Genomic DNA, 12,709 nt, shown 5'->3' with positions numbered 1-12,709 from the left:
GGCGTAGCGAATGATCCAGGGTCAGAGCAGGGACATGACTGAGAGCACGCGTGGGGCTGGGGAGTGATCCAAGGGGTCACTGGGCGAGGTATGGGCGGTGGTGAGGGCGACGGCAGGTCGGCCCCTCCTCTTCAAGCACTAGCCGCACTTTCAAAGCTTCTGCAGGAAGCACTGGTGTGACCAGTCTCTCCCGCTTAGGTAGCGTCCGAAGCCCCCTCCACTTCTATCCCGGAGCTCCGTACAAGCCGGAAGTGTCCCGTCCCGCTCCCTCCCCTCCGGCTACCCAAAGCGGCCAGCCCCATCTCCAACCCCCAACACCTGCCCATAGATAACGTAGAGTCTGAACTTTCGAAACCGATAGCTATCTCAGACTTGGGGTTTCCTTTATAATCTCTGCATTTTATCCTCTTAATGATTCCGAAAGGGATCCATACAAGGTCAGATTGCCAAAGGCATCCACGACCCAAAAAGTGGTGAGGAACCTCGGCAGCAAAGGCTGCCCCGCCCATGCACAGATCGACACACCACACCAGCCCCTCCAGTCAGATTTTTATTTGGAAACATCACTGTGAGCCCTGGCCCCGTGCTACACAGCACCGCTGGAAACATATGGTCCACATGTTCCCAAGTCATACAGTTTTTACTAATACCAGGACACTACAGCAATTGTGAATTTCAAATTATCACATCCAAGGAATTCTCAGCACTTTGACATTTAACCCCACAGTGCAATAATCTACCTATATTTAAGATTAATATATAGCATGGGAAATTGAAAATTCTTGCTCCATAAACGTTATGAACATGTCAAATCTTTATAAATAAACATCCAGTGAAGAGAAAAATGACAAATTCTAATTCATCTTTATACACAGAGTACTAACAGCAAATGGGTAAGGGAGATTGAACGGCTGCCTGGCGGAACCCAGGAGGCCTCAGCCTCAGGCAGGCCCAGTCCAGGTGCCATCCAACCTGGTGCGGTGCGACATAGACAGAAGAGTCACTAAGACATTGCGCATTTACAAGACCAACTACCGACTGGACAACTGCACCAAGTGTCAGGCCATTCGTTCTGGAGCGAATTGGGAGGGATGGGGTGGTTCAAGACAGGTCTTTACATCATACTCTGTGGTTGTAGGGAAGTGGGGGTGGGGTGGGGCACTGGGAAGAATGGGAAAACAGGATCTACTTTGTAGAGAGAATGAGGGCCACAATCAGGCCATACAGGCCGAGCACCTCAGCGAAGATCAGAATCAGGATCATCCCCACGAATAGTCGGGGCTGCTGTGCTGTCCCCCGAACACCAGCATCACCTACAATGCCAATGGCAAAGCCAGCTGCCAGCCCGCTCAGGCCCACGCTGAGGCCTGCTCCCAGCTGAAGGAAGCTCCTAGAAAAGTCAAAGGTCAGAAGTCAATCTCAAACAGGCTAACTACTCACATGCAAAAGGAAAGGGGGGTACACCAAGGGGGAAAATGCTGACCTAAATTCCTCCTTTCCTCGACTAACTCTCCCCAACCCTCCAAAAAATTCCTCAGAGGCCACCCTGGCTAAGTTAATTACTGAATGAGTAGGGTCAGCAGTCAGAATTATAAATGTGCACAGGCAGGAAGGGAGCAAGAAAAGGAGAAGGATCTCGTTACTGAGGAGGTATGGGTGCTAGATAGGTGCCCTCTAAATTATTCATGAGAATTTCTTCTGTGACCTAAGTCTGAGCAGAAAGAGGCAGGAGGGGAGAGAGTGGAAGGTTCAGGACTGGCACTCACTTGAACAGGGTGATTCCTGGTGTCAGAGAGTTGGCGATGAGAACAGCCACCACCAGACCATAGATAGCGATGATACCAGCCATGACAACAGGAATGATTGACTTCATGATCAGCTCAGGTCGCATAACTGACATGGCTGCAATACCTGTTCCACTTTTTGCTGTACCATAAGCTGCACCAAGAGCTGAGAAAGGAAAGGAGGGAAGCAATCAATCAATAAACATTTATTAAACCTTTCACTATCCTTAAAGAGTTCAAATTCTAACAGGGAAGGCCAATATGGGAAAAATTGCACACAAAGAATACAGTGTAAATGGGACCTGATGATAGAGAAGGTACTTGCAGTTTGGAGTGGGTTTAAGCAAAGTCTTAAAGGAAGTCAAGGGAAGTGAAAAAAAAAAAAAATCATTTCAGGTACAGAGGACAAAAAGATGGAAAAAAAAAAAAAAAAAAAAAAAAAAAAGGTGAATCAGAACCTCCTTGTAGGCAGGCAGACCTGTAGACAATTAGAAGCTTAATTCAAACCCACATACAGTCTCATGCTTCAAATGAATTATCTGCTCTGCTTCCAGTTTGAGAACTATTAACACTGTCCCCCTCTCCTCACCACCTCCATATATTTCAAGAATGGAAAAAGATGGTCTAAATGTTCTAACTCACAGCTATAATTCCTACATCCAAGGGTCAAACTGCATAATAGAGAAAAGGCAGAAATGTGATGGAAATTCCATTTTTCAATGTGGGCCCAAAAATCAGCATACAGAAAAAGGCCTTTAACATCTAGGAAACTATTTCTTAACCAGTTCTTAATCTGAGACACATGAAGTTGAAATGTTAAAACTATTTTGATAATTGTATAACAACTATTGCTCTATATACTCATGGAAACTGTTTTATTATCTGCTTGGTCCCAGTGTCTGATATCCAAAACCTAAGAGAAAAATGGAAAGACTCTTTTCTCTCAAAGATTCTTTTAATATAAGAAAATGATTAGCTTATCAAGGGATGTGCATCAAGGAGGAGCAATTTAAAGTTTTACTTCAAAGGTATACCACCTTAAGCAGATACCACCAAGTTTTTACTAAGCTGAGAGTAGGAAGGGGAGATTGGAAGCTTAGATGTACAAAGAAGAAAAACTGTAGAAATAAAGAGGAAATATTGGAGACTACCAAGCCTTGGATTCAAGATCAAGAAGTTAAAAATTTGTTCTAAAATCTACAGAAACAATTAGATGAATGACAAATGTGAAAAGCCAGCAGAGCAAAGTGGCTAATTTTCTTCATTGTAAACCTAGGACTTTAAATACTCACCGTCATTCATGGCTCCTAAGATAGGAGATATAAATCACCTTTCTTAGTCCAAAAGTACAGGTTCCTACCAAAAACCAGCACTGGTTCATCTGGTTAGAGTCCTCTGCTATAGTTTGGCAAAACTCAAACTCTCCTGTCTTTCTTTCATTCTCTTTCATTCTCTCTCTCTCTCTCTCTTTTTTTTTGCTGAGGCAATTGGGGTTAAGTGATTTGCGCAGGGTCACACAGCTAGGAAATGTGTCTGAGGCCACATTTGAACTCAGGTCCTGACTTCAGGGCTGGTGCTCTATCCACTGCACCACCTAGCTGCAACAACTCTCTCTTCTTTCAATCCAAAATGCCTTTTGTCTCATGTCCCACATGGAAGTCCCAGTCCAAATTGCACACTGAAGAGACAGAATCCAGGAGAAAGTGACTAACAGTATCAGATATTTCAGATCATAGAAAGCCACTGGTTTGCGGATAAGTGATGTTACCTTGGAGAAAGAAATGTGCATAGAATGGTGAGCAAGAAAGAAAAGATCTGAAAGAAAGTTGAGTATCCAAGAATTTGAGATAAACTAGATAGAAGACCTTTAGAGGTCAAAAGATGTACACAATGATGGGATAAGGGAGAAGGGAAAGAAGAGTGGCAGGGTGAATAAAGGAAAAACCTCTATGGGCAGAGATACAGAAAAGATATTAAAAGACTGATCATTGGGAGAATAAAAGCAACTCATATACAAATGAAATCTTACTCAAAGAATGCTTCTGCACTTAACTTCAGGTCAGCAGGTCAAGATGTGAAGAAAGACAAGGAAGTAGCAGAAAATACCAAGAACTCTGGGAAGAGCAGTGGACTGAAGACCAACTTCTATTCTAGATTTACAGTATTGAATACCACAAGGTTTTTGTCAAGAATTCAAACTCAAAGAAAGTACTTGCCCTTCTGACTACCAGTCTTAATTTCCAAGTGGCTTCTTTGCTTGGTCAAGTAAGATAGATAACGTAGAGTATTACAAAGCAGTATACAACTTCTTTTCTACTCTGCTCTCAATCTATTCTTCACAGGCTGCTTGACTAATCAACCCAACGGATAGCTCTAATCACATCACCTACATATTAAGAATGCATTCCCTAATATTGCAATAGAAGGTATTTTGGCCCTACCTCAACTCTAGCAGGATCTTTTACTGCTCCTTAAAATGATAAGTTCATTCATGATTTTGTGCTTTCATACTGCCTATAATATTCCTTTCTTACATAGTTATACCTTAACAGGACAAAAAACAACTCAAATTCTATCTTTCCCAGATCACTCAAGTCCACAGTGGATTCACTTCGCTGAAGGACTACAATATTTCTGGCATTTACTAACTCAAAGATTTGATGCACTCTTGGGGAAGAGTTAGGCCAAAGTTCTGTATTCTTCCATTTCCAGCTTTTTGAAGATGGATCCTGGGTGACTAGGTTGATTCCCATCCTTACCAGAAAAGGAGTAGGGAGAGAAGAATACAGAACAAAGATATCTGTAACTAATTAACATAAGACAGCAAGGAAATTGGCTTTATTTGATAAGTTTCATGTTAAATGAGATGACAGTGAGCCTGTCTAGCTGTTGAATCAAGTAAGGCTTTGAATGTCAGGTTCATGGGTTTGAATTTCTATACCAATAAAAATCAGTGATACTCCTTTGTCAGAAGGATACCCAATCCTGTGTCAGTAAGGAAGCCCAAGATAAAGATGATGAGGACTTAGTCAATTTTTCTCTTTTATAAACTAGGAAAAATGGCAATGACAAAATGGTACTGAACAACAACAACAACAAAAAAAGGTTAGGAACACTAAACTGTTGGGAAGCAAGACTAATTAATCTGGTTTCACAACAACAAAAAATCCTATAAGCAATCCACAATACAAAACTAGAGCTCAGGACAGCAGATTAAGAGTACAGATAAAGATTTAGAGGACATCTACTCAGATGCAAAATAGTTGAACCATATGAAAATCTGCACCCTCCAAGGGAAAGCCTTTGGACAAAGCTTTGAGGAATGGTCAAGTTATTGAGGGAGACAAAAAATCCAGCAAAAGAAATTTTAAAAAGACAGGACAGAGGTTGGAAAACCAGGGAAACTGGGTGATCAGAGTAGGAGTATTGTTTCAATGAAGTGGTGCATTAAATGTTACAAAGCCAAGGAAAATCTTAAAAAAAAAAAAAAAAAAAAAAAAAAAATCATTGGATTAGGCAAGAGTAGGAATTGGTAACTCTGGAAAGAATAGTTTCAGTAAAGTGGTAAGGGTAAAAGTCAGATTGAAAGAATATTAAAGGAGTAGACAGGAAGCTTTGAATATCTAAAATGTTAGATTGTTCCTAGATTAGGCAGATTGTAAAATGTTTGTAATTGTTTAAACCAGTAACAATGCAATAACTTCATATATACAGAAAGAACCAGTGCTTTAAGAGACCCTGAAGATGTAACAAGATACATGTAATGGAGTAAGATTCCATAGCATTAGGAAAACCCTAAGGTTTGGGCTTCATAGTACAGTAGAAAGAAAATGATATTTGAGTTAAAGGACTTGGGTTCAAAGCCTATTTTTGCAGTAGAATCCAACCTATGCAACCTCAAGTACATCATTTCATCTTTCTGGACTCCAATTTGCTCCTGATGGTTTCTATCATCCTTTCTGAGTCTAAATCAATGACAAGGGAATAAGACTTTCACTTTCCTTCAGTACTGGAGAAAAACATATGTAATAACTACTCCCAATTGCTTTATATTTAGTATTAACTTTTTTCTGTATCCATGTTCTCCCTGCCCTACTCCCAACAGAATGTAAGTTCCTTGAAGATAAACATTTCTCTTTGTCAGGACTTCTAGAGCCTGATATGTTTTAAATAAATGCTCTCTGAATGAACACAGGAAACAGTAGCCGTCTCCTAATTTGTTCACAAGCACACAATAGCCAACATAAGATCTGAAAAGACTAGAATGAAAAAATAGTACCAGCGACCACTTCATTGCATGAATCTAGGCCAGATAAGAGAAGGTGATGGAGCAAACACAAAATGGAGGATGGCTAAGAATTGAGCAGCTAAAAACCAAGGGGAAGAAGCTCAGGAACACAGATTGTTGGGCCACCACCCATAAAGCTATTGCTAAAGACTGAAGGGTGGGGTTGGAACAATCTTTTGTTTCAGTGGTGGCAGAGACATTTTAAACCAGTGGCTCAGGTTTGTCAGAAATCAGGATACATTTGCCAAAAAGTCACATATACACTCTATTAGGGTGTCTCTTATTAGCAGCTAATGCATTTAATGTTATGACGTTAAATTACTTGTAGAGTCAATGAAAGCATGGACACATGACTTGGAAATAGCAGAAGTTGCTTCTCAGATTCTGAAGAGAATGAGAAATGGTTTCCTAAAGCTTTTGCCACAAATTAAACCCCATGTGAAAAGGAAGGAATGACCAGTCAATAGCATTTGACATTGAGACACTACGGAGAGACACACTTGGACAAGAGACAGGCAACAGGGTGAGCAGAGTATGAGTCAGGATGTGGGAGCTGCTGGAGACCCTTGGAGTTTATGACTGGTTCAGTCCCGGTTTCCACTGATGAGGTATTTACAGTCAGCAGATACTATTTAGTGTTCAAACCCTTCACATACCTATAAACATACTTAAATCAGTCACTAAAGCAGGGCAAGACAGGGCTTGGTTACTGAAGCCAAAACCCAAACCCACTAGATGAGGATAAGACCAGGCAAAACCAGCCAGAGACTGCTGAATAGTAACCAATCTCTTTACTAAACTCTTCATTCTTTATGTGATTCCTTACCCCTGCCCCTCTTTCTTGCTCAAACCCAGATCAGTAGAACATTTGATCTTCAGAGGATAAGAATCGGAAGGAGGATTATATGCCTAGCACCTATGGATCCTGCTCGTCTTTTCCAAGGATATGTCACTAATTAAAGTGACCTAGTTCTCTCTAGTATTTAAGAGAAATTAAAAGTTTAGCCTTCAAAAACAAAAGGGTAGGGGGCTATGTGACAGCAGTTAAGTTATACCCCTCTCTCTTGCCTTCTCCATGCAACATGACTCAGTGACTTATTATCTCTAGAATCAAAATAAAATCCTTCACAACCTGGTGCCATTCCTGCCTTGATGCTTTTCAATCCAGTTATATTAACCTCCTTGTTTCTTGAATAAAATCTTCTATCCATCAGATCTGGGCATTCTTACTGGTTGCCTTGCCTTCCTTAAATCCCAGCTAAAACCTCACCTTCTATAGGTGAACTACTAGGAAGCCTTTCCCATTTTCTTAATTCTATTGACTTCCCTCTTTCCTATATAGCTTGCCTGTTATTTCATCCAAGAAATTAAGGGCAGCAGGGTGGAGGTGGGGAAGAGTGGCACAAGGAGCCTCAGATCCAGGGTGACTTTGGACATGTCACTTAACCTCTCTGCGCTTCAGTTTCCTCATCTATGAAATGAGGATAATAATAGCTACCTCTTAGGGATTTTATGAACATGAAATGACATAGTAATTGTAAATTGCTTAGCAGTGCCTGGCATATAATATGGATTATGAACATTAGCTGTTATCATGAGCACCTAGGAAAAAGGAACTGTCTTTCTTTTCTTTGTATCCCAGGAGTTAAGGTTAATACAATGTCAGGCAGTGTTCAATAAATGCTCCACAAAAGCTGACTGACAGGTCTCTTTCAGAGTCCCAGAGAATGGTACACACCCAACTTTCAAAAGAATTTGAAATTATTCTCTTTAAGAGTGGGGACATCTGGCAGTTATCCATTTATTTGGACCCCTTAAGGCAAAACAAAGTAAAAGGTCAAATTCTTCCCATTTACATCTTAGGTAAGAGGACCCTAAGGCATTCTTCCTCCATTCCAGTTCAGAGGCATGCTCTGGGTCATGTTGCCTCAAGATTACTATTTTTGTTAATCCAATTTAGCAAGTATTTGTTATCAGGTTCTGGGATACACTGACAAAAACTTAAAACGGGGACCAGCTTCTGCCTTGTAGGAGCTTACAGTCTATTTGGAGGAAACATACGCAGAAGGCAAAATACAAAGAATTGAAGGGAAGGAGGAGAGGTTACCTCTAAGGGCAGAAATATGTATATAAATGAAAGTGGGAGATGGAATGAACAGAAATAGCAAGTAGACAAGTGTTGTGGGAATGTACGTGTGTGAAGGGTAATGTATGATTAACCTTGTGCTAGAATCTGAAGGTTTTTAAAAGCCAAAATTATATTATATAGGGGAAAAGGGAACTTCCTGAGAAGAGTGGGAAGAGCTGAGGATAACTGGAAAGATGGTAGTGTCTCAAATCATTAGCAGGAAAGTTTAAAAAAAAAAAAAAAGTGCTCAAGGGGAAATAACGACTTGCTTTGGACATGCTGAGATTAAGATATGTTTGTGAGACACCCAAGTTAAGATGTCTGATAGGATTTCAGGAACCATACTAGAATTAGATTTGGGTGCTGAGAACACGGGGTGTAAAGAACAGGGTTTGAAACAAAGATGAGGGAGAAAAAAAGCAGCCAGATATAGATAGAATATAATCACAAAAGCTGAGTATTTGATATTAGATAATTGTTAAGGATCGAGCAGTTCCAGTTAAATGACTGGGTCAATTCAGAGAGTAAGGAGAATGAAAAGCACTACAGTTTTTTCCAAGGAAAAACGGGTACAGGAGGCCACAAAGGAAGAAAAAGGCACACCAATTCCCGCAGTTTGGGAGACAAGGGCTGCTGGGAAAGAGAACTGTCTCAAGCAGCTAAGGCCCTTGGGCAGCATTTGCAGCAGAATAAGATATCTTTACCAGCTCTTTCACACCTCCAAGCCTTTCTAAAATTCCCAAACCATTGTAGTGGGGCAACAGATGACATTCAGGCCAAACCCCCAAAAGCACCAAATGGCCATACTAAAGGCAGACGGACCTCCACGAGACAGTGAATGCTGCCTTTGGGGCGAACGCCAGCGTTTCGGAGGCAAAGACAGGAACGGGGGCAATGATTAATGATCCTCTCTGGACAAAAAGAGCTTCCAGCAGAGGGGGCGAATCTGCGAGCCAGCTGCCTGCCCTCCAACCTGTTACACCAGTCGGGCACCCCCGCTCCTCTTCCAGGGATAGGCTCTCGGTGCCCGAGTGGGCCAGGCCTTTTTAATGAGGTCACCCACAGCACCACACTGGAAAAGGTAGGGCTCCAGCATCCCGGCATCTCCGGAAGCTAAAATGGCAGCTCCGCAAAACGCAGCTCTCGCCCCTCCCCACCCCGGATCTGCGGGAGTCTGCAGGAGCGCGGAGGGGGGAAGGAGCAGGAGCAGCCGCCCTGCCCCGTGCGGGGGATCCGCCGCACACCCCGAACCCACGGACGGCTGGGAGTCGCCGGGACCCTCCCGGGTCATCCATCCCCGAGACGAGACGCCCACCACAAAGACCCCCGCAAAGGAGGGGAACCCCTCCCCGCATTCACATGACGTCCGGGGGGGGCGCCCCAGCTGGCTGGAGCTGTCGTCAGCCTGTGACGTCACCAGGCCCAAGCCCCGGATGGAGAGGCCCGAGACCCCCAACACCGCGCGTTCTCGACCCCACCCTGCCCCTCTCACCACTGAAGACCATGGCGGCCGAAGCGCCCATGACGGCGAAGAAGGACGCGTATTCCGGACTCTCGGACATGTCTGCGCGGGGTCGGTAGGCCGGAAGGCAGATGGGGCAAAGGGAGAGAAGCAAGGGGGGCACGGGGCTGGGCAGTGGGTAAAGGACTGGAGGGTGGGCAGGCGGGCGGGACGGCGTGAATTCGGGAGGCACCGGCTCCGGTCCGCGCAGCGATCTAAATACCACCACCGCAGAACAAAATGGCGGCCGCAGTGGCGTCACATGATCTGGAAGCCCTGCCCCTGGTCTGCACCATTTGGCACCTGTGGGAGGGGATGGATGGGGTGAGGCTGACCAACCTACGTCCCATCCGGCCATTGTAGGAACATCACTACAGGCATATATCACTAATTCGTCTGTTATTGAAACAAGTGTAGGTTCCTGGCTGGATTTCTTTTGTTTTTCCGTAAGTGCAATATTGGGCTCTATCAGTTCCCCCTTCTGATTTAAATTCAAGTGGGTCCGCCCGACCACCTGACTCCGGGGGCAGGCCCATGGCTCCGCCCTCAGCCGCAGGATTCGCTTTTATTAGCATAAGGGGCGTGCTTGGGCACTTAGTTCCGCCTCCTCTGCGGACTCTACTTTTCCGCCTCTCTAGAGCCGGGGACAGCCTCTGGGGTTGGGAACAGGCTTGGTCCGTGCCCAGGGTTCCCGAGCTCCTGGCTTCCCCAGGTGAAGCGCCCGCCTTGGTTTCCGCAAGGTCCGGGGTACCTAGCTTTGTCTCATTTTAGTCTGTCTTCTCATCGGCGGTTCTCCTTTCCCTGCCCGTACGTCCCCATGTAGTCCCTCCCTCCTTCCGGCCCCTCCCCCACCTCATTCTGCGCTCCCTCTCCTCCTCCCCTCCCCCCCGGCAAAGGGGCTCCCCATTCACAGCCTCCCTGCCCCCGAAAACCCGGGGTGGGGGGGGGGGGGGGGGGCGCGAAAAGGCATCTCAGTGGCCGTACAGGTCTGGCGGTGCAGGAAGCAATGGATGGGGGGGGAGGGGCTGGGTCTCCGGGGCAGGAGGGAACCTGCCGTGAAACTGGGCTGTTAAGACCCTTCGCCGGACGAACATCCCCATTTTTCAGAGGGAGAAATTGAGCGGCGGCTAGGCGGAGGCCTATCCAAGGTCACGCCAGGAAGGAAAGCCCCATGCCGAGGCCGCAAGGGGAACTCCTTTGCGACCCGATTTCCCCACTTAGGAGGCGTGTCCCGGAGGGCGTCTCAGCTGATGCCTCCTCGGCAGGTCCAGCCTGCGCGCCTTGGCTGGATGGGCCAAGGAGGGCTAAGTTCTAAGCGTGTATTCCTACGCTCTTCTGAGGTTCCGCCACGGTCGTGCCGGAGTTAAATCAGACCAGGAACCCCGCCCCCCCCCCCCACCCCCCCCCCCCCCCGCGGACCCCTAAAGGAGGCCCCAGGCCGTGTCGTCTGAGGAGCTGAGAGGGCAGCTTGGGGGGCCTGCCCTGAGAGGCCGCGCTTCTCCCCCCGAGACTCCCTTCCCCCCCCCCCCCGCCCCCCGCCTCCCGCTCTCTTCCTTCGTCCGATCCTTTCCGGGGCCTCAAACCGCTGACGAAATGTTCTCCTGCCTCGCTGTTTGTGAGGAGGAGGGGAAGGATACGATGCCTTCCCTTCATCCCCCATTGGAGCCACTTCCTCCTAGCGAGAAATCACGGGTTTCGGACTGAATCACAGGACAGGCCCTAGCACAATGTTAGGGACGTTTGGGGGGGGGGGGGGGAGGGGGGGAGAAGCAGAGCCCGTTGTCCTTATATGGGTGCATGTGGGGAGAGAATATTGATTCTATGGAATCATAGGATCATAAATTTAGATTTAAATAGACTCCAGAGGTGATTTCGTTCAGAGGGGGGCCGAGCTTAAGTGTCCAGATACACATAGAGTGACCCATCTAGCGTTTAAACCCAAGTCATCTTGCTCTCGTCCCTTTATCCCTTCAACCTGTAGAATGATTTGCTCGCCTAACTCACCACTCACCCAATGCTAACTTGCACCTTCCTTTCCAAATCCCCAAGTCCTGGTCCCCCAATTCTAATCAGTGTAAGTGTGAGGGGTTGTAGGCTTTTCTCTGACATCCTGCTCCTACGGAGAGCGACCCTGGTTGGATTTTTTGCCTTTTCTATTAAACTGAGGAGTCTCTCTTTGTAAATTTACCTTGATTGCTCACCTCTTCCTTATATAACGGAAGCAGGTAGGTAGCCCAGTGGAGCGCTGAATCTGGAATCAGTAAGCAAATATCAACTCAGATATTAGCTGCGAGACTGTGGATAGACAAGTCACTTAACCTTCTTTGCCATAGTTTAAAATGAGCCGGAGAAAGAAATGGCAAATCACACTACTTATCTTTGCCAAGAAAACCCTAGATGGGGTCACAAAAAGTTAGACATAACTGAAAAAAAAAAAAAAAAAACTATTTCTTCTAATCCTACTTTCCTGATATTGATAAAAATGTAGACTTGCTGAGGATGCCACATTCTTTTTTCCCTAGTATTCTTAATGAAGCTTCCTATTATTCTTGCTCCTTTTCCCCCACCTATTCTCATCTATATTTCTTGCTTCACTCCCCACTATTACTGCTAAGTCCATTCCCCTGTCATTCTATCTCAATTGTCTTTTTCATCCCTTAAAGTTAATGCAATTCAGTAAAGATTTGTTTGTTAATCAGTCTCATACATGGCACTGTGCTAGACGCTAAAGATAGAAGCTACCAAATGAAGACCGCCTGCAAGTGTGTATATGTGTGTGTGTGTGCTGGGAGTAGAATACAACATAACTCAACCCCTTACAGGTTCAGTTTCCTCATCTCTTAAGTCAGTTAAAAAGCATGTGTTAAACACCTGTTTGTTATGAGCCAGATACTTTGCTAAGTCTATAGATGCAAAAAGAGGCAAAACATAGTCCTCAGGGAGCTCACAATCTACAGGGAAGATAAGAAAACAATTAAGTATAAACAAACTATAATACAAGTTAGATG

General features: G+C 45.2%; 1 protein-coding gene across 1 annotated transcript; it reads right to left on the bottom strand.

Moving 5' to 3' along the window:
- Positions 1-537: 537 nt before the first annotated feature.
- ATP6V0C (ATPase H+ transporting V0 subunit c) lies at positions 538-9,959 on the bottom strand. The gene is made up of 3 exons (XM_003762120.3): positions 9,693-9,959; positions 1,767-1,950; positions 538-1,390 (listed from the first exon to the last, which is right to left on the bottom strand). The coding sequence occupies exons 1-3, from the start codon at positions 9,760-9,762 to the stop codon at positions 1,186-1,188; spliced, it is 459 nt and encodes a 152-aa protein (XP_003762168.2). The 5' UTR covers positions 9,763-9,959; the 3' UTR covers positions 538-1,185.
- Positions 9,960-12,709: the final 2,750 nt, after the last annotated feature.

Source organism: Sarcophilus harrisii, chromosome 1 (assembly GCF_902635505.1).
Source record: "Sarcophilus harrisii chromosome 1, mSarHar1.11, whole genome shotgun sequence".
Lineage (NCBI taxonomy): Eukaryota > Metazoa > Chordata > Mammalia > Dasyuromorphia > Dasyuridae > Sarcophilus > Sarcophilus harrisii.
This window is presented reverse-complemented; position numbering and strand designations above follow the sequence as displayed.